Here is a 22208-nt window from a genome sequence, read left to right as displayed (position 1 = left end):
TAGAATCCATTGCAGTTATTTGGGGCGTGAAGTAATGGATGAAGAATCTCTTTCTCTTTGGGTCTCTCCTTCTTTCTATACTTATTCTTTTAAATAAAAATAAGATGTTTTTAAAAATATTTTTTCATTTGCTGAGGTCTTCTTTATGTCAATAATTTCTGCAGTTTTTAGAGTATAATTTATGCATTTCTTTTATAAAATATTTCCAAGTATTATGCTTATTTTGATACTATAATAAATGGAATTTTTTCTTAATTTTATTTTTTGTTTGCTCCCTGAGACTCCAGGAAACTAATTTTTGCACATTGATATTTTATCCTGTCACCTGTGGATATAGTTTTACCTATCCTTTCCAATCCTGATTTCCTTTGTGGTCTAACTGCCATAGCTACATTCAGAATAATGTTGACTAGAAAGAATGAACAATCTTCTCTTATTCCTGGCCTTAGTAGGAAAGCATTTAGTTAAATGTTTTTCACTAAATTTTTAAAAAATATTTTTTGAAGATTTATTTATTTTTATTAAAGAGGCAGATTTACAGGCAGAAAGAATAACAGAGAGAAAGATCTTCCATCCACTGATTCACCTCCCAAGTCAATATCCAAATCCAGGAGTCAGAGCTGAGCTGATCCAAATCCAGGAGTCATGAGCTTATTCTGGGTCTCCCATGTGGGTGCAGGGTTCCAAGGCTTTGGGCCATCTTTCACTGCTTTCTCAGGCCACAGGCTAGGAGCTGGATGGCAGGTAGGGCAGCCAGGACAGCAACTGGCATCAATATGGCATCTTGGTTCACACAAGGTCACAATTTAGCCACTGAACTGTTGTGCAAGGCTCATCATTAAATATTTTACTTGTGGGTTTCTCAAGGTATTATCAGGTTGAGGAAGTACTTTTGTTTAAAAGGCAAAGTGATATACAGGTAGGGAGGTGGAGAGGGAAAAAAATGAGGGAGAGGAAAAGCATGGGAAAGAGGGAAATGGAGGTGGTGGTGAGAGAAAGAGAATGTTCCGCCAATACTTACTCTCCAGTTGGCTGCAGCAGCTAGGAGCCAAGAACTCCAAAAGGTCTCCACTTGGGTAGCAACAACCTGAAAGGCCATCCGCTGCCTTCACAGGCACATAAACAGGAAGTTGGATCAAAAGCCAAGTAGGCAGTGGTCTGACACAGGATGTCAGTGTTGCCAGCCCCAAATCACAAAGCTATTGCGTTTTGTTAAACGCTTTTCATGCATGATTGAGGTGTTTCTATGGTCTTTGCCATTTATTCTTTTAATGTGGTGTTATATTGACTTTTGGATTGTAAAGTCATTTATGGTTTAAACTCAAATATTTCTTAAACTAAATTAATGATGAGTAAATTATGTGAGGATTGGTAAAAGATTTACTCAAGCAATGCTCAGAGAAAGAAGGAGGTAAGGAAATAACATTAATTTTTCAGGTAGAAACTACTCAGGAAATGCTGATACTTTCTAAATAGAACATTATTGTATAAACACTTAGGAAGAATATAAATACACTTGCAATAACATTTTTCAATCAACCGAGTCCTGTATTTTCCTTTGAACTCCTAGAATTAGATCATCATTTTATTTTTTTTTAAAGATTTATTTTATTTTCATCACAAAGTCAGATATACAGAGAGGAGGAGAGACAGAGAGGAAGATCTTCCACCCATTGATTCACTCCCCAAGTGACCGCAACGGCTGGTGCTGTGTCGATCCGAAGCCAGAAGCCATGAACTTCCTCCAGGTCTCCCACATGGGTGCAGGGTCCCAAGGCTTTGGGCTGTCCTCGGCTGCTTTCCCAGGCCACAAGCAGGGAGCTGGATGGGAAGTGGAGCTGCCGGGATTAGAACCAGCACCCATATGGGATCCCGGGGCATGTTCAAGGCGAGGATTTTAGCCGCAAGGCCACTGTGCTGGGCCCCATCATTTTAAACAACACTTAATCTTACCTCAAATAGCCTTCTGTAGTAAGAATAACTGTAATGATTTCCTCCCATATTTGTATTCTCTTCCTTGCCTCCCTGAACTCCTCTCTTCCACACCTTACACACACACACACACACACACACACACACACACACAATTTTCTCCCATTGTCCCAAGAAAGAATATAATTTCTCCTCTTTATCTATTCTTATTGGATCTTTCCAAATAGTTTTACACAAAATGGGGTTAATTGAGAATAGAGCTGCTCATTTCTGATTTTCTAGTTGGTTTAAGTTCTCAGCATTGCTGTAGTGAAAAAATTCTATATAGAATCCTAAGGACAAAAAAAACTTACATTTAACTGTGACCCCAAGAATAATCAGTATCTCTATTAACAGTGACAAGGGCTTCATCTTCTAAGCAGCTCCTCCTCACGCCAACAGAGGCAGAACTAGGTGGCTGGCCCACAGGCTACTTCTGCTCAATTCTGGGGTGGGGCAGTCAAGACTTGGTTGCTAAGTAACCATTTCCTTATTGGTGCACCAATGGGCTTCCAGGAAGTTCCCTTTAAGATGGAATGAAGGCAGCTACTCTTCAGAGCAGTCTGCAGGAAGGAACCATATTGAGTCTGCTCCTTCTCTGGCTGGAGACAACGGATCTAAATTAATTATGTGTTGCTCCCTGTTACAAAAAAGAACCAGAAGCACTTTTTGTAAGCACCCACATTAATGCTCCTCTGTGCAGAGTTACCTGGAAGTTCTTTTGTTTGAATATAATTTACATAAAGTGAACAGATTTCACATATTTGGAAGTTCTTATTTGTACTTACGGGAAACTTCAAGTACACAAACTCACATGACATCAACCCTTAACGTATCATCTGTAGGCTGTACAATGAATACATGGATCACAGCTGCTTTGTTCCCAACCTAGATCACGATCTTTATCCTTTATTCAAATCAGGAACTATTGAGATTTTATTAAGACAAAGGTAAAGTCTTTTTAAAAAATACCTTCATTACTACTTCAAACAACATGGACATTTAACAAGCATCCTAAGGCTACTATAGATCAAAGTGGTCATTTATGAAAAATATTAAGAACACTCAGGCGCCATCCTAGTTAAGAAATTGTATCTACAACTTTGTACAGTGTGTCCAGATAACTACTTCAGAAATTTTATTGTCATAAATTTATAGGTTTACTTCCTTTGTTAGTTTCTCATGGAAGGAGTAAAAAAAAAAAACCATAAATATAGTGGGTCTGAATATCACAATTATATTTTCTTATAGTTCTAGACCCAGGAATCCAAAAAGCTTCTTGCTGACCTAAGGATAGTTCCATCTCGAGGCTCTTGCGAGGAATCCATTCTTTGCCTGGAATTTGCCATCTTCTAGTGGACGCCAGTACTTTCTGTCTTGTGGCCATATTGCTCCAATCTATGTTTCTTGTAATCCATGTTACTTGTCTTCTATTCTTTACATTGGTTTGTTGCTTAATAATAGGAACATGCATCCAACAGGCATTGTTGTCACTGTGACAATCCTCTAGATTGTCCTGAGAAAAACCCAAAATGGATAAACCAATCACTGCTGGTGGCCTTTTGATAAAATCAAGAGATACAGTAAACAGATGTTTCAAGATATTAACATAGTACAGTGTTATACATAATACATGTTTTAATAAGTAGGAGTGGCACACTAAAATAATAATAGTTTAGAAAATATATGAACCATTAACAGTCATTTGTTGTCATTAAGGATAATACTGTATATAACTGTATGTGCAATACTTTTCCATGATTGTCAATGCAGGAAGTATGCTGGCAAGAGCATCACCATCAACACATGGTGAGTAACATTGTGCTATGACATCACCAAGTGAGTGGAATCCTTCAGCTCCATTATAAGGTTATGGATCCCCTATCACATAGTGGTCTACTGCTTATATTGCTATGTGGTCCATGACCATAATTTAATCTCCCATTACTTTCTTCTTAAAAAATCATTCTGATTATCAATAGGATTTATCAGCATAATTCAGGATAATCTCAAGAGTCTGTACTCTTCTCTATAAAGTCCCTCTTGCCATATAAAATAACCTTCCTGGGCTGGTACAGTGGCATAGCAAACTAATCTTCTGCCTGTGGTGCTGACATCCCATATGGCACTGGTTTGTTCCTAACTGCTCCATTTGTGATCCAACTCTCTTTCAGTGGTGGGAAGGCAGCAGCAGATGCCTCAAGACTTTCTGCACCCATGCGGAAGACTCAAGAGACACTCCTGGATCCTAGCCTAGGACTGGCCCAGCTCTGGCCATTGTGGCCATTTGGGGAGTGAACCAAAAGAAGGAAGATCTCTCTGTCTCCCTGTCTCACTATAATTCTTTCAAGTTAAATTAATAAATCTTTAAAAAATGAAGTACTTTTCACACATTTCAGGCATTAGGATCTGCATATCTTTGACACTATTGTTCAGACTAACTTAGTTCCTCATGCGTTTTATTTCACCAAGGGATTTAAAAATAGTATATTCCTAACTTTTGTATTTCTTTAAATTGCCTAGATATATTTTTTTTAAAAAAATGGCTTCATGTGATATCTATTAAACATTTTTTCAAAAAATGCTTTTTGGTCCAAATTTGGATCCAGAATTTTCAGCAATAATCTGGCCTCCTAACTCACTGAGATTGAATCAACTTGACCCATGTTCTCCTGCTTTTCTTCCTTTTTATTCAGTGGTTTTTTTGAATCTCTACTTAGTATTTTAAAATAATTTATCCTAAAAACATGAAATGGTGTTTTGCATTTGTATTTTAAGCCCAATTTTTCTTCTTCACCCTTTTAAAAAAGATTTATTTATTTTTACTTGAAAGTCAGAGTTATAGATAGAGGCAAAGAAAGAGAGAGGGGTGAGAGAAAGAAAGAGTGCTATCTTCCATCCATTGGTTCACTTCCCAAATGGTTGCAATGACCAGAGGTGGGCGGGTCTGAAGCTGGGGACCAGAAGCTTCCTCTGGGTGTCCCACGTAAGTCAGGGGCTCAAGGCCTTGGGCCAACCTTTGTTGTTTTCCCAGGCTATTTGCAAGGAACTGGATCTGAAGTGTGGTAGCCAGCACTTGAATCAGAACCCATATGGGATGCTCTACTGCAGACACAGGATTAGCTTATTTTGGTACCATGTTGGCCCCCATCAGTTTTAATTCCATCAACTTTTTCTTTTTTTATTACTTTCTATCCAAAACTTTTCTTTCTCTGTTTGTATCAATTTTTTGTCACTGTTTTAAAGCATTCATTTCATCTCTTCCCTTGCCCCAAGTTCCCTTTCACTCTGGTATGTTTTGAGCAACTATACCACCTTCTGTACTTTTCCATCATTTCCTAAACATGTCCTAAGAATAGTCCATCATCACTACTTCTGACTCATGGCCTCAGCTGTGTTCTTCAACTAATTTTTATTTACACTAATTTATTTACACCACGAATACAATTATCTTTTTCTCAGTTCTTATATTACTTGATCTCTGCAATGCTTTCGACTTTTAATATTACAAAACCTCTTTGGAAATACATTAGAGTTTCTCTAAAAATGAAATGATTATTAATTTTTCTACTGGATTGTTTACAATAATTAGCTGATAGTTATATCTGACAAGATAAGTTGATGCAGTGTACAGAATGAACAAGTACAATCGTAGACATGAATGGTAGTCAGGGAGTATCTGTAGTCATAGAGTTAAACTGAGTTTCCTGCAGTGCTAGGGAACAGTAGAGATTCCAGCTTTGTACAAAAGATTACATTCATGAGGCACAGCAACACATTTGATATAAGACGAATTCATAAGCCCAAAATGAGAAATACCATACATTTTATCTGGTTAGTGGCAGATGACATACAGAGTATACACACACACACACACACACACAGCATATAAGCAAAATTGGCACATTGTGATATGAGTATTGTTTATAAACCTTATCTATATTTCTGAAGAACAGTAATCTTTCTGCTTTTCACCAGAATAACTCTTTATGTAAATAGCATTAAATTTGTAATAATAAAGCAAATTCAAAATGTTACCACATAAATTAAAAGCAAAAAAAAAAAGGAAGGAGGGAGTACAAGAGGGAAGTAGATATTTTCAGTATCTATGAAATAAATGTTTTATTCATAATAAATTAGAAACATGTAAAACAGAGTGAATATTAATTTCTAGATGGAAATATTCACCAAGAGAGAAAAATGAAAGAAAACTAAGTTCAGGGGAAGAAATGAGAATTCTGTTTGTTACATAGTACATTTCTGACACTTTTGAAACACATATATGCTTAACAGTTTTGAATGATAGCAGTACTTTCTCAGAGCAATTAATATTAAATTTTGAACAAGCACCTTATAAATAACATTGCCTTAACATAAAAAAGTTATGATTATTTTGACTTTAGAGAAGGGATGATCTTCAGTTTAATGGTTCTTAAAAAGCAGTCAGAAGTACTGGTCCAAGAATGGAGTGCAAACAGCTTCCCTGATTCCAGGGAAAGAGAAAAGTGTCCAGCGTGACACATGTTCCTGCAGACACCTTACATACAGCATTCAAAATAAGAACTCAGTATTTTTTCCATGAAAGCTGTAACTGCCAGAGCATTGCCTAATATCATTACTCTCCTTCCTAACCATTCTCTGAAACTTTCACCTTTTCTTCCTAATCTTCTTATTGGCATCACTCCATTACCATTCTTATTTATTCTACTTTGATAAATGATGGAGCAAGAATGACAAGCAGATCGAAAGCTCCCCACCACTTTTGGGTTCTTTGCTTGTATGACCGAAAGCAGGTTCCAATCCCTGCATCACTGAGACACCCTGGCGCCTGCTGCTTTGTTCCTTAGACACCACCTCAGCTGTCAACCTACACAGGCCAAGCTTGAAAAAAGCCTCATTTAACACCCACCACTTAAGGACCCTCAGTCTGTAAATCCCAGTCTGTGAGAGCACAGAGCTTGCTAGCAGGTGGGAGGTGGGAAGTGGCTCCCGTTTTATATCTGGATAAACCCATTCTGGCTGGAGTGTGTCGTGTGCGTGCTATCAATAACATCTCTTGAATCAATGGCCTGATTCTTTTTCTACTGTCGATACATGAATGCACATTTCGATTACTAGCTCAAATGTCCTTTTCTCATGGCAGTCTTTCTCCCGGCCAATTAAATGTTTATATATTTCCCAGCACTAAAGGTAAAACAGAGTGATAGCACTGACAAAATAAAACATTTTTTTTAACCTCATGATTCATCCTTCCGAGAGTGTCCCATGACTGAAAACATGCTATTCCTTATACTTCCTCACGGGCTCGCTCTTTTTCTCTGTGAGAATGATGTGTTCCAGACAATTGTCTTCCTAACTCACGTCACACAGCATCTGAATTGAGGACAGCACGCCCTTTTACCACGAGCACCAAATTAGCCTCCTCGTCAGAAAAAACAATAGATTTGAGGAGAGGAGGTTTCTAAACGTGTTCCTAATTCTAGGTACCCTACTCCTGTCCCTGTCGTGGACTTTATGGGAACACATTTTCAGAACTCTAACAGATTAGCACTACCAGCATCACTACTTCAATGAAGGCGCAAGACGAGACAACCTGTCTCCGGCGAATGCCCATAGGAATCTGTTGTGTTTGTAACACTTGGTACTTCAAAGTTTTTTATTCCTAACTTTCTGGTTTTCACATCTTTTGAGCAGAGTGGTTTATTAGTGTTCTTTCCAAACTTCATCATAGTGCCATGAAATGTGTTATTTTCACTGCAAGGTTAAGGAACTCACCGCGTGGGTTCTGGATCTCTTTCCCAATTCTTAAACTTCTTTCGGTCTTATTTGCCCACCAAGAATAAAGCTTCAGATTCATTGGTAGAACGCCCCCTCTGACAAGGCAGTCCGACTAAGCGTGGATAATTCGCGCTGCCTCAGCATCTTCTCTCACCTCGCCTCCTCAGATACCTGAGGGAGCTTGGGCACGTTCGCGTTCCTGTCAGTCACCGGGCGCACCTGGCCCCGAAGGCCACGCCCTCAGGCGCCCGCGCACCGTTGGGGTCCAGCTCCACGCCCCGCCCCGTCGCGAGGCCGTTACCCGCCCCTTCGCTCCCTGGCTCCGCCCTTTCCAGCTCCCTAACGTCCTCCGCGTCGGGCCCGGGCCTGCGCCTGCGCCTGCGCTCTGGGGCCGAAGTCGGGGCGCGCCTTGGCAGAATCCGGAGAGCGGCGGGCGCTGCAGCCAATGGGCGACGTCGCTGCCTAGCGGCTGGAAGGCGGGGCCTGCGCGGGTGTTAGGTTAGCGCGAGGCGTGACCTAGTTGACAGGCTCTGAGGTGCTGCTGTGGCGGCGGCCACGGGGCTGAGGCGGGCGGGAGCCGGAGCCGAGCGCGGGCTGAGGGAGGAGGGCGGCGACTGGAGAGCGGCGAGCGGCGCGGGACGCGGAGCCTCTGTCACTTTTTTTTTTCCTTCCCGAGTGCCCGCTCCCACTCCACACACACATACAACCATACACACCACACACACACACACACACCCTGTTTGCCCGTGAGCCTGGGGAACTTGCAGCTTAAAGCCAGCCACCCCCACGGCAACATGTACCCCAGCAACAAGAAGAAAAAGGTGTGGAGAGAGGAGAAAGGTAACCAGCCCGTGGAGTCCTGGGGGTTCGCGGGGTGGGGGGCTGGGGTGGGGGCGGGGGGTCAGGCCGCCCGAGCTCCCGCCTCGCGCCCTCCCGCCCGGTGCCGCCTCCCTCCCGTGGCCGTGTGTACACACGCGCACAGGCGCGCGCACGCCGCCCAGCACGCGCCGCCCCCGGCACCTGCAGCTCGCGCACGTGTGGGCGCACGCCCCTCCAAGGGCCGGGGCGGCGTGACCCCTGTCCGGTCACCTTGGCCTCGCCAGCCCTGGGGATCCCCCCACCCCCGGCCCCTCCTAGGCGTGGGCGGTTCTCGGGCGCGGTACAAGTTCTAGAAGACCCCGGCCGGGACTTTGGCACGCCTGGCTGGGGTGTCCCATGCCTACTGGCACAACTGGGGCTGCAGGTGCCGCTGCTCCTCGTTCAGTATTTCCTCACCTGTGCTACAGGCATCCCCTCAACTCTCAGAGCTTCCCCCCAGCTTCGGGTTTTCAGGGCTCCCCTTCGCCGCTGTGATGTGACTTGGGAAAGCTGAAACTCCAGGGGAACCCTGGAAAGGGGAGCATCTTGTCTGGAAGGACAAATGCCTTCAGAGAAGTCTGCAGGGACTTTCCTCCGGAGTGTTGGCTGTTCATATCCCATTCATGCTCGCATTCATTCAAGTTGTGTAGGGTCAGGTTGTGTGACTGATGTCACCCCCATGTGCCTCTGCCACCCCACTGTTGCTTTCCTCGAGGTCTAGCCAGACCAGACACATTGCAATGTGTCTTCCCCACCCAAAGTGCGCTCTGTGTCTCTGGCATGACAGATCATATTCTGTTGTAAAACTTGAGTATTTACCATTTTTCTCCTTCCTTTTCACACTTCTGTTCCTCTTTTTTTATAGACATATAGTAAAAAAAGTACTTGCACTTGAACGCTAGACACACTAACCTGCATCAAGGATGAGGCAGTGTGCAGTTTTCTTAAATAACTCATCTTTACAGAAGAAGGATGGGGAGGGGTGAATTGGTTGAAAGTTGATTTTCTTGACAAAAGCTCTGCAAACCCTAATTTGCAAGTTGTGATTTTTAAGAACATGAGGGCTAAAACGGAAGAAAGAAGGGAATTAATGTGTTGGAAGCAGCAGTCTTTTGTATGGGGCCCACTTCGCTTGAGCGAAGGGCTGAGGAAATTCTTTGAAAATAACCACTAGCAAGATTGAACATAACTGAACAATTAAAATGATCTTTAAAATGTTGAAAGGTTAGCTTATACAACATTTTAATATGTTTAAGTGCTTATGGGCATTTAGCTAAAAGTCTGGTGTTGGAAAATAGTGTTGAAGGTGATAATCTGATAAGTAGTGCAAAATTTTGTTTTGGTAGCAGCAGTTTCAACACACTGAACAAATATTGAAAATTTATGCACTTTTTATTGATTGTTGTGAAATGTTTGCTTTGTATTATTGATGATAATGAACACAAAATAATGGAAAACAGACATCATCTCAATAGCATGAATCATTGATGAAGTTTTTGTGAGTACTTAAGTATTTTTCTGTCTTAATAGAAGACAATATTCCTAAAGCAACAGTGTTATAATGGTTCCTCCATTTAAATGCTGCACACTTGGACAGTGATAGCAGGGATTTAAGAATTTACATTTCGTTCTATTGTTATAACAATCAGGGAAATATCAGATACTTTCTGAAGAAGCAAATTTATAAGAAGGCCATTAACAGCAGTTTTTACTCACTGAAAACTGAGATCTTATTGCATGAAGTGTAATATTAAATAGTTGTAGTTTGAAATTTTTCGTGTGTATGTCAGGGTTTTTTTTTAATCAGTGTCTGTTTTTGGAATATTAATGTGTAAAACATAGCAGCCACAGGAGCGGAACATTTCAAGTGCAGTAGTTGGAGACACTGGCAGGGAGCACGGCCTTTTCCCTTTGTGCACTGGAGAGCTGATAGCATGGTGTTTTGCAGCACTTATTTAAATGTAAGGGAAGGCTTACCTACCTCGTTGAAATGTCAACACGTTCTGTAAACGTAGTTGTGTTTTAACTCTGTAGCATCTAATAAGCAGATCTGTGTATTTACATGGTTGCTCCACAGAGAAGCGATTCATTGTAGAAGTAAATGATTTTTTAAAAATAAAAGTTTTATGTGATGCTAGAGAAACACATAACTGCATTCCAGTACCACATGATAAATAAACTAGTGTTTTGAGTTCTAAAATTAAATATTGCAGTCTAAATTATGTCATTGTTTTCTTGTTTAATGATTTATCTTGTTTGTTTTGTGGCCACATTTAAGATTTTAAATAAACTGAATGACAGAAACCAGGTTTTGGTTTTAAATATTTCTTCTGATAAGAAAGTGTGAATTGCTTCGTAACAGCTTCAGTCTCATCAGGAGTACCGTAACATCAGTTGGTGAGCTGAGAGGAGCTTTAGCAGCTGCTGGTCATCCACCATTAGGTCATAGCTCCGAGTTTACCATTCCCTTAAGTTTTTTGTTCCACCGAGACCCTGTTTCTCGATACCCAACAGAGGATGTGACTTTTTCATTCACAGGGAAAATCAATACCACATGAAGCAAAAGGCCCTAGCAGCCTCTTCAGAGCTTCGTTGACCTGTGTCTTTACATGTCCTTTGGCTCTGTTCCCATCCTTAGGGGAATGGTTTTCTTTTTCATTCTTATAATTAACTCCTCTGCTTGGTCTGTATAATCTATCTCCTTTGTTCGTTGAGCTCTTGTATCATCAATTCATTCACTCTTGTGTGTGTTTAGTTTTCTTGGTGTCTTCAGGTTTCTCCCCACTGTTTATGACAATACTCACGTGGTTTTCTGAAGGTGGTTTTTCTTCTCTAGGGTGCCTCATTGTAGTTGATGGAGGCTCAGACTCTCCTGGACTTCAGTTACAGTCTAAGTGATTTCCTAAGGTCATTCAGTGACAGCAGTGTTGGTACTGATGTAAACACAGTGAACATTGAAGTTTGGTTTATGTGAGCAACACTATTCAGTCTAAGTTGAGTGAATTATCATTCGATGTGAACCACAAATCCTATGAAGTAGCAAATTGTGAGATAGTTACTATAGAATCAGGAGCTGAGAGTGCAAGTTACGAGGGTTTGACTCCTTGTTACACTATCTGCTAGCCATGGAACCTCATATTATATTACCCTTTATACTTTCCTTGTCTAAAAGTTGGGAATAATAAGGATAAAAACATTAGCAACTGTATCAGTTGCTGGGAAGATTTCAGTGAAATGACAAATGTCAAACACCTGGTATATAGTTCTTTATAAACGATACCTACTAATCATTATTTCCAAAATCCATTTCTTTTTAAATATTTTATTCTTAAAATCAAGATGTGCATTCAAAATGTTATCTCCACCACAAAGCTGTTACATTGAAAGTGTGTTTTATTAATTAGCATTATAGTATTGAAGAAATGTCTTGGTGGCTTCCTGTCTTTTGCTATTTGTAAAAATTATTTAATTCATATAGACTTTATTCTATACCTTTATCAAATTTCTCCTTTGTTTGAGTTTTGGGGTTCAGTATAACTTTTGTACCTGCACCATATAAATACACCACCTGACACACAATAGATTCTCAATAGATGTTGCTTCAAAGACTAAATAATCTTATTTACTTCTTGGACTGTCACAAAAGAGTTTTCTTCCTCAGGCTATTTAAAATCTAATTTTTTTCCAACATGTAATAAATTTGATATGTAAAAGAGAAAGCAATAGGCAAGGAAAGGTGAGAAAGAGTGCTGCAGTCAGCTGGTTCACTTCCCAGGTGTCTGAGAGGGTTAGGGCTGAGCTGCCTGGGCTGTACTGAAGCCTGATCCAGGACCTTAATCAAGGTCTCCCTCATGGGGGTCAGGAATCCAATTACTTGAACCAGCCCCACTGCTTCCCTGGAAGCCAAAGTCAGGAGTCAGGAGCCAGAACTTGCTCCAACCAGCAGAGCCAGTAACTTGGATAGGGAGAGGGTCTGGGGTTGAAGCACCTACAGACCAGTGATGGTAGAAGTCTCTGCCAAGTCTCTTTATTGCTCCTTCACCTCTCCTTATATACTCTTCTCCCCACATCCTCATTTAGCAGGATATTGGATGCAGATGAGTCCAATTAGTCTAGGTGTTATTAGCCGCAAGCCCAGTTCCTGTTCCTGCCCAGGCTAACGAGTACTAATCAACTCCTTAGCCCACAACAAGAACTGGGCATCAAACCTAGTGACTTCCATGTGGGTCATCCCAGTTTGATATCTTTTAACACTCAGATATGGAGTCATTGGATTTGTATTTTACTGTATTTCAAGACCATACCAAGTCTTTAAAATGATTAATATTTGAAGTATAGAGTAATTCTTGAGCTTAAAATTAAATACAAATGAAGATTCTACTTTTGTTTTGCAAGAACGTTTACTGAAGATGACCTTAGAGGAGAGACGCAAAGAATACACAAGGGACTACGTTACCCTGAACACCATTCCATCGTGGAAGGAAGAGATGAAAGACGAGAGCCAAAATGACGGTAAGTTTCTCAGAACATTTTTTAGGTAGATGCTGTTCTTGTTTCTTTGTGACTCCTGTATGACAGTTGTTGACAAGAATGAGTGACATTCAATAAATAAATATTTTTATTATTTTGCTTATTTTTGCTGATAGGTTGATCATATTGTCTTTATTTACCTTTCATTTATTAAGCTTCAGAAAGTGTATTAATATAATTTTTGTTCTGAAACATATCCTGCTTATTTATGGTACTTTTAAAGTTCTTGTTTTGTTTTGCTTTGGTTTTGCCCTATCCTCCAGTACTTGGAGCAGATACTATTAGGGATCTGGTACTTTGGTGTGATGTTTTAAATTTACTTTAATTAGTTTTATTTGCACTAGTTTTCTTTATTTTGAGAATTGAATACAATTACAAAAAAATTAGCAAGATTAAAAATGTCAGTAGTATTTCACACAATTTTAGAGGAAAATATTTGTATGGCTTATTATTTTGTACATGTGAAGCACTTATAGACACTACTACTTATAAGTTTTTATGTTTGATTAGTCTAGATTGTAGTAATATATAAGTGAACTTTTAAGGGTTAGAAAGGTACATGGGAAAGTTTCTAGAAAAAACATAATGACATTAATGTTTAATATGCTGAACTTTGAGTTCATCTTCATTAGTGTTAATGATCTTGTATGTCAGGTTTAGACAACAGGATGCTTTTAAGGATATCCAGCAATTGAGAAAGAAAAAAAGTTTTTTTTTTTAAATAGACTGATCATGCTGATTTCACAGATTATGATCTTAGATTTGTGGAGCTACAGAGGGTGCAGGGTACTAAAAGCCAGGAAATGAAGATCAGCATGGAATTTCAATGGAGAAAATCTGTAAAAAATAGCCAAATTAGGTTTTGATGTCTGTGAAAACAGCACTTTTAATTGCGGTTTGAACTTTATACTGTTATAGCTTGTCAGTTTCCTGAGGGTGTAGTATATAATATTTTTAATGAATTTTGCCTCTTGAAATAGAGGAAGAATTCTGGTGCTACCAAAACAATTGGTAAAGCAGTTGTTAAGATGCAGGCTGCATTGCTTAATGTGGGTGTTGCTCACCTCTGCATGGAAGGTTTGATTTCCTATGGGCTGCCTCTTTTTGAAGTTCAGCAATAACAGTGTAAGGTAGAACTAGCATGTTAAGAAAACTCAGAATTGTGGATTTTCGTGGATAGCCGAACTACGTCTCCTGCATTGGCAAAGACATGTTTCCAGTAGCAAAGAAATAGTTGTTTTCTGACCAAATGCTGTGTAGTTAATTGTCTTCCAATGTGAACTTTTAAGTACCCTCTATATTTTTTTCTTCATATTTTTGAAAATCCTGCATGGGGAACTAGGTGATGCAATAGAAATTGTATTTCTGTAAGATAGTGTTTTATTCTTTCCATCTAACATTGGAAGTGTTATTAGCTTTTATGAATTAGAAACTGATAATTACCTTTTTAAAGAGGAAATGAGATGGTTTAGTCTTCATTTAATACTTATTAATTTCTTTATAGAAGCATATTACAAATGTACTTTCTTGTGTTTCTTACTAAGGTCTCAGTTATAACAAATATTAGGAGATTTTAGTGTTTTCACACTTTAAAATACTTGGTTAAATATCAATTTACAAAAAAATAGAGGATCATTATACATCTGGCTATATTTGTATATTTTGGAATGTTTGTGCTGTTGTTACATGTATATATATATATATGTATGCATGAGTAGGTACTGATATTTATAAATGTTTAAATTTCTTTTTTGTATAGATGAAATTATTTTATTTTTTCTGTATGACATGTAATTTTTTATATAAAAATGCATTGACATTTTAATATCAGTTAGTTTACATAAATAGTCTGTTATTTTCACCTGTTTCACATTTGGCCATATTTATTTAGTTGGTGTCTGAATTTGGTTCTATTGTTATTATTTTCCATGACACAGTTGTGTAGGTATGGAAGTTCTTCCCTCTCCCTCCACTTCTTCCCGGCTCATTTTCCCCCCTCTCACCATTTTTTCCCGTATTATTACAGTGGTATATCCCTTTAGTAACAGTTTAACCTTTGCTATGTAAATGTATCTTATGGCGTGGTAGGTATAAGCAAAGGTAGAAATTCTGATGTCATACTATAAAGACATATTTAAATGTTTTGCTGGGAGTCCTATTTTTATTCCAGAGTAGAGGTGTGTGCTGCAGAATATGTTTAGTTCTCGGTATGCTAGCCTTCATTGTACAGTTATCTATGAGAATATATGCTATATGTTTGTTTACCTATTTCCATTTATTTTGTGCTTTACATAAATGCCATCATCAATCAGAAAAACATATTTGTCCTTCTGGAAATGGCTTGCTTCATAAACATAATAATTTCCAGTTGGAACTAATTTGTTGCAAATAGTATTTCAGCTTTTTATAGCTGAGTAGTATTCCATAGAGTAGATGAACCACAATTTTTCTATCCATTCATCTGATGACAGACATCTGGATTGTTGCCATGTTTTCTAAAAATGATATTTCAAACTATTAGAAGAGATCTATTTACAGGTGTTATTTAGTTTCAGTTTATAGGAAATGAATAACATTTTGAGTGCTGCATAGTATATGGATTGTAATGGTTTGTAATTACTTGTGGTTCAAAATTATTTTTGTGTTTATTTTATTGGAGAGAGGAAGAAAGAGAGAGGAGATGAGAATGAATCTTTGCATCTGCTTGTTCTCACCACAAATCCTTATGTAACAGCCAGGGTTTGCTCAGGCAGAAACCAGAAGCCTAGAACAATTGGAGTCTTTACTATGGGTTGCAGGGACCCAGGTGTTTGAGCTGTTGTCTACTGCCTCCCAGGATGTGAATTAGCAGAAAACTGGATCAGATTTTGAGTGACTGGAACTTGAGCCAGGAACTCCAGTGTGGGATGTGGGTCCCCAAGTTGTCAGTTTGACTTGTTGTGCCCTCTACTTACCACATACCTGTTTGTTTTTTTTTTAATTAAAGATCTTTTGGCTATAACTATGTTTACATGGGAAGGTCTTGAGCATTTTTTTAAAGTATTTTCCTGACTTTGTTCAGATGTCTTTTAATTAAAAGCTTGTTATCGTAGTAGAAAACTACATAAAAAAGGTGCGGAATGTCAGAATGTTTGTAGTGATTTTTATTTTTACTTCTCTTGAAAGGAAACAAAAATAACTAAATAAATTAAAATTTGTTTATATGGAAAGGGAGAAGCAAGTAGATAATGTTATTGCTTTGACTTACACTGCCTTGATAACGTGGAACTTTGTGTATCAGAACTAAGTGTGTAAAATGATTGTTGAAAAAAATCTTGTCTCAGACCTGGAATGGCCTTTTCTATGCAGATTGGTACAGTCAGTATTTTAAATAAGAATACCTCTGAGGTTGTGTACAAAGATAGTTCTTTTGTTTTTAACAATTGACATTTATAAATAAATATGTCTAAATATGTATATATATATGAGACAGTATAATGAATTTTCATGCATCATTACACAGTTTCAATAATAATATATGCCTGATTCTATTCAACCGGTTATAGTAGTCCCTGTGTCTTCCCTGATGATACTCATGTGTATTCTGTTGATTTTCTATAAATGTATGCATATGTGTATATCTAATGGGAGGGACACATTTTGACATTTTAATGGGATGACAATATTGTTATTATCTTTAAATCTCTTAGTGCAATTAAATAACCAATATTCACACTTTCCCTATTTTTTTCATAAAGGAATTTTATTTTGTACCGTTCACTTGTTTAAATCAAGATCTAGAGTTCACATGTCACATTTAATTGATATGTTTAGTATGTGTCTTAATGCACTTCATTTTGTAAATTCTTTTTTATTGGAAAGGCAGATTTACAGCGAGAAGGAGAGACTGAAAGATCTTCCATCCTCTGGTTCACTCCCAAAGTGTCCACAAAAGCCAGAGCCGGGCCAATCTGAAGCCAGGAGCCTCCTTTGGGTTGCCTATTGGGCGCAGGGTCCTAAGACTTTGGGGCATCCTCTACTGCTTTTCTGGGCCACAGATGGAGTGCTAGATGGGAAATTAAGTAGCCAGAACACGAATTGGTATCCATATGGGATCCCGGTACTTTGAAGGGGAAGGATCAGCCAATTGAGCAATTTTGCCTGACCCTTGCACTTTTGTTTTTAAGATTTATTTATTTTTATTGGAAAGGCAGAATGTACAGAGAGGAGGAGAGACAGAGAGGAAGATCTTCTGCCTAATGATTCACTCCCCAAGTGGCTGCAACGGCCAGTGCTGCACCGTTCCGAAGCCAGGAGCCAGGAACTTCTTTTCCAGGTCTCCCACATGGGTGCAAGGTCCCAAGGCTTTGGGCCATCCTTGACTGCTTTAGCAGGCCACAGGCAGGCAGCTGGATGGTAAGCGGGGATGCCAGGATTAGAACCAGCATCCATATAGGATCCCAGCACTTGCAAGGGGAGGACTTTAACCACTACACTATTGCACCAAGCCCGACCCTTGCACTCTTACTGTTGTTATTTTTCTCTTTTATTATCCCTTGTAGTTTATTTGTTGAGTTTATTAGGTTCTTTGTCCCACAGAATTTTTTCACATTTTGGATTTTTAAACTCTTTTTTTGTCTGTTACCCAAGTGGCTATGATGGCCACGTCTGAGAACTGTCCAGTTGGGCTTAGAAACTCCATCTTGCCTTTCCCGTGTGTGACAGTCATCCAAGTGCTTGGACCATTCTCTGTCCTGCACTTTAGCAGGAGTCTGGATTGGAACCGGAATAGCCAAGAATCAAAGCAGCACGCACATATGGGATGCTGGTACCTGAGCCATTGAGCAACAACTCTGACCTCTTAATTCAAATCGTCAGCCTGATCTCTTGTAAAGTTCCATGTCAGCATTTTACTTACAGATTAAAAAAAATTTATTTTTATTGCAAAGTCAGGTATACAGAGAGGAGGGAAGACAGAGAGGAAGATCTTTTGTCCAATGACTCACTCCCCAAGCAGTCACAATGGCTGGAGCTGAGCCAATCCGAAGTTAGGAGCCTGGAACCTCTTTCAGGTCTCCCACATGGATGCAGGATCCCAAGGCTTTGGACCATCCTCGACTGCTTTCCCAGGCCACAAGCAGGGAGCTGGATGGGAAGCAGGAGCGTCGGAATTAGAACCAGCTCCCATATGGGATCCTAGCACATTCAAGGCGAGGACTTTTGCTGCTAGACCACTGCACCAGGCCCTACTCACAGATTTTAGCAGACATAAATACTTATTGCTCTGGTAGTTAGTTAGGGTTTTTTTTTTTTTGAAGTTTTATTTCTTTTTTGTTAGCTGAATTTCTATAAAAAATAACTTTGTCTTATATCAATTCTTTTCTTAATGTTTAGTATGGTGGCAGAGGAGAGGCAAAATAACTGTTAGATATCCTGCTTTTCTGAGGTTTGGAATTGAGTTGGTTCCCTGAATCTTCCAAAGATGACCACTGTTCGCTTTTTGCTTTTGGACTGTTACTTTGGATGTCAATGTCTCCCTCCCTCAGTACCCTGCTCTGTTTCTTACATGTGTGCATCGCATCTTGATAGCTAACAGTCCAAAAATGATGTACTTAAAGTGACACTCCCATACAAATGCATATACTTACTAAAGTGTAGTCTGAGAGTATAACAAAGATGTAGATTTATAAGTGCATAGATAGATTAAATATAATAGATAACATTGCGTATGTGTACACACAACAGTTTTAAAGTTGGGTTTAATTGGTATGTGGTCTGATCTTTTCCCTTGCCACTTTCATGCTAAGAATACCACCCAGAGAAGTGAGTTTGTTAATCTTTGAATGGAACAAAACATTGACAAAGACTCTGCCAGGTTTATGCAAATTTTCTGTGACTAATTGGTATCAAAGAAAATAGCTGTGTTTGTAAGTGTGGATTCATGTTGAGTCATTACCTTCGATTTGCATATGGAACAACAAAAGGAAAAACACAATAAATGATGAGGATGAGTTGACTGAAAACTGTAAGATTGTTTTGCACATATATAACAGAATATTTTCAACAAATGATCATTTACATTTCCCCTCTGACCTGCAACAAGACAAAGAAGTTCAGTTTCACAACTCTTATTAGGAGTGTTAGGAAGAGCTGTTAGGAGAAAGAAAGAAAACATATTAAACTTGGCAATGAAGAGGTCAGAGTATCCATGTTTGTGGATGACATGCTGTCGTACGTGGGAAATCGTAACATACCACCAAAAACTTAGAACTGATAAATTAGTTCAGTGAAGTCACAGGAGACAAAATCCACATACCAAAAAAGTAACATTCTTGTGTATCAGCTGTGATCTTGTTGAGAGACAAGAAATCATACTTACAATAGTTGCAGAAAATTCAAATATTTTGTAATGTGTTTAATCAAAGAAGTGAAAGAACTCTGTAATGACGCTTATAAAACATTGATGAAAGAAATCATGAAGAGCATAAAAAATGAAAGATAATGCTTGCTCATGGATCTGAAAAATTAATATTAAAATGTCCACCCTACCCAAAGCGATCTAACAGACTTGGTGCCTTCACTCTCAAGATACCAATTACTTCCTATATAGAATTAGGAAAAAATCCTAAAACTTACATGGAATTATGACAGACCCTGAATAGCCAAAGTGATCCTGAGGAAAGGGAAAAAAATCAAGCTGGAGCCATCACAGTATATGATTTCAAAGCATACCATAAAGCTGTAAAGCTGAAGTAATTAAGGCAGTGAGGTACTGGCATAAAAATTGGCATTTAGATAGGTGGAACAGAATACAGAGCCCAGAAATCAACTCAGGACTGATTAAAAACCCAGTGAAAGACCTGAAATTATGAAATTGCTAGAAGAAAGTGCAGGGGAAGCATAGGTGACTTCTTAGATAAGACTTCAAAAGCACGAATAACAATTTTTTTTTTTTTAGCTTAAGGTCAATTTTATTAAACTAAGTGGAAGATAGCTCAATGTTAAATTTTAATAAAGATTGTATTGAACTGTTACGAAGAAATGCAAGCAGCTAGTTAAGGATAAGAATTCATGTGTTATGTGTATTCATGAGCATTGTATGTTGGTCTTGATTGTACTTAATAAATAAACCTCATGATTTTGCTTTCTGTGAGTGTAAGTATCAACAGAGCTTATGTTAAATGAATACAAACTTAAGACACTGAAGCTTGTCATATGTAGATTTTCAAGTATAGAGTAATTTTGAATTGTTGCCATTCTAAAAGCATTTAGTTTGGCATTACTGATCTTTGAAAGTTCAATAAACTGCAAGAAATTATTTTGATGCTAGAACCTGTTTAAGTTCTTTACTGAGTCAGATGATTTGCTTCAAAAAAGACTTTGGCTATAGAAATGAAATTTGATTTCTTTATGAAATAATTAGGCTACATAGGAAATGTAGCAATATATGGAATTTATGAAAACAAAAAATTTGTGTAATTTACTGTGAAGATGTGAGCACTGGTTTAGTGAATTATTGGCTAGATAATTTAAATTCTAATCAGAGGAAAAAATACAGTTACATAGAAATTTCTTATCTCTTTTAGTTATTTGATAAGATTATTTTGACAGCAGATAAATGTCTTATTGTGCATTACAGTGTATGCCTCTAAGTTTCTTTAAATTGTTATTTTAAAAATAATGCAGAAACAAAACAAAAATATTTTATTTTTTGGTGTGTGTATATATACATAAGGATGAGTTGGAGTTGAGACTGCATGAGGGAAACTGTTTTGCTATATATTTCTGAGGTCTGAAGCTGCACCACACATGTACTGTACTAGTTTTATCTTTACTGCATTAAATTGACTGTACTAGAAAATAGGGATTGTAACTTAAATACATTTTGGTGAGTGCCTGAAGATACTTTAAGATGGATTCCAGACTGCTAAGAGCCAACCCCGCCAGCCCCCCTCCTCCAATAGTCTTTCTGAATGAAAGAGGCTCATATAATGTGTTTCTTTTGAATTTGCTTATTTGTTTAAATTAATAAAATTGTATGCATTTTATCATGTCTTTCTCTTGTTTTCTGAAATATTTATTTTTCATATAAAGTATTTAAAAGAAGAGTAAAATTGCAGCTTATTATGTAAGTCAAGGACTTAGAAAGCATGGAGAGTTCATAATAAAACATATAACAAAATGTACAAGGTACAGTGCAAAACAAGTGACTACATACATGCCTGGACAGTGGAAAAATGAAGGTTTTTAAGCAGAATTAATACATGAACATATTTTAATATGATCATAATTATTTGGCAAAAGTACTATGGCGTAGAGGAAATGCCGTTGTCACTGCTTAATATTCCATGCCTCCCTAAAGTCACTCACTTGCCAACATTTTTTCCTGCTGCAAATAGCCTGTTCTTTCATAGTTTTCTATATCTGATTATTATACCTATTTAATTTCATTTCTGACCATGGTTTCTCCATTAACTCAGTACATCTATTTATTTTTGATATTATAACCTGTTAGAATCCTTTACTGATTTACATGGTTTGCTTCAAAAAAATTATCTGTGGTTTATATCCTTTGTTCTTTATCCTGGAATATTATGCCATCTATATGTGTCTATTGAGCTATCTTTTAATATATTAATTCTGCTTAGTTATGTGATGTATTTATTTTATTCAGGTTTGTTTGTTTTTTTTTTGAAAGGCAGCATTACAGACTGAGCTCCCTAGTTAGGCTAGGTAACTGGCTCCCTCTGCCTTTGCTTACTTGGGAGTGTCCTAATTTTCCCTTATTTTTTAGAAAAAAGAGGTCTTGAGTGACAGTTTTTCCTCTTTTAATTTTAAATGCATGTCCAATTCCCTCCTGGCTGAACAAGGTTCTTGATGAGGAATCCATGTATTACCTGATGGAGGCACCTTGTAAATGACAGTTGCTTCTCCCCTACTACTTCCAAGGTTCCTTGTCTTTGGCCTTTTACATTTGATTATACTATGTCCTAGTACAGTAAGAGTGGCTCAGTTTATTTTGATCTTGTAAGATTTGTATACTCATGTCTTTCAGAAGATTTGGTTAAGTTTTTGTCTGTTATCTTTCCAAT

General features: G+C 38.3%; 2 protein-coding genes across 6 annotated transcripts in view; one reads left to right on the top strand and one right to left on the bottom strand.

Annotated features, from left to right (window-relative positions):
• SEL1L2 (SEL1L2 adaptor subunit of SYVN1 ubiquitin ligase) overlaps nt 1-7858 on the bottom strand; it is a 94434-nt gene extending 86576 nt beyond the window's left edge. For 2 of the 5 annotated variants that reach the window (XM_058679472.1, XM_058679471.1), the window contains exon 1: nt 2286-2443. In XM_058679472.1, the coding sequence (XP_058535455.1) occupies nt 2286-2343 (58 nt within the window). In that variant the 5' untranslated portion in view covers nt 2344-2443. Of the gene's footprint in view, nt 1-2285; nt 2444-3258; nt 3488-7746 lie in introns of those variants that run through there. The other 3 variants (XR_009247442.1, XM_058679469.1, XM_058679470.1) reach the window with 3 other exon arrangements.
• A 217-nt stretch (nt 7859-8075) lies between these two features.
• The window catches only part of MACROD2 (mono-ADP ribosylhydrolase 2), a 1523237-nt gene continuing 1509104 nt past the window's right edge, over nt 8076-22208 (top strand). The window contains exons 1-2 of the mRNA XM_058679322.1: nt 8076-8589; nt 13003-13119. Of these exons, the coding sequence (XP_058535305.1) occupies nt 8544-8589; nt 13003-13119 (163 nt within the window). The 5' untranslated portion in view covers nt 8076-8543. The remainder of the gene's footprint in view (nt 8590-13002; nt 13120-22208) is intronic.

This window comes from Ochotona princeps, chromosome 22 (assembly GCF_030435755.1).
Source record: "Ochotona princeps isolate mOchPri1 chromosome 22, mOchPri1.hap1, whole genome shotgun sequence".
NCBI classification, from domain to species: Eukaryota; Metazoa; Chordata; class Mammalia; order Lagomorpha; family Ochotonidae; genus Ochotona; species Ochotona princeps.
Note: the sequence above shows the minus strand (reverse complement) of the source record. Positions and strands in the feature narration are given on the sequence as shown.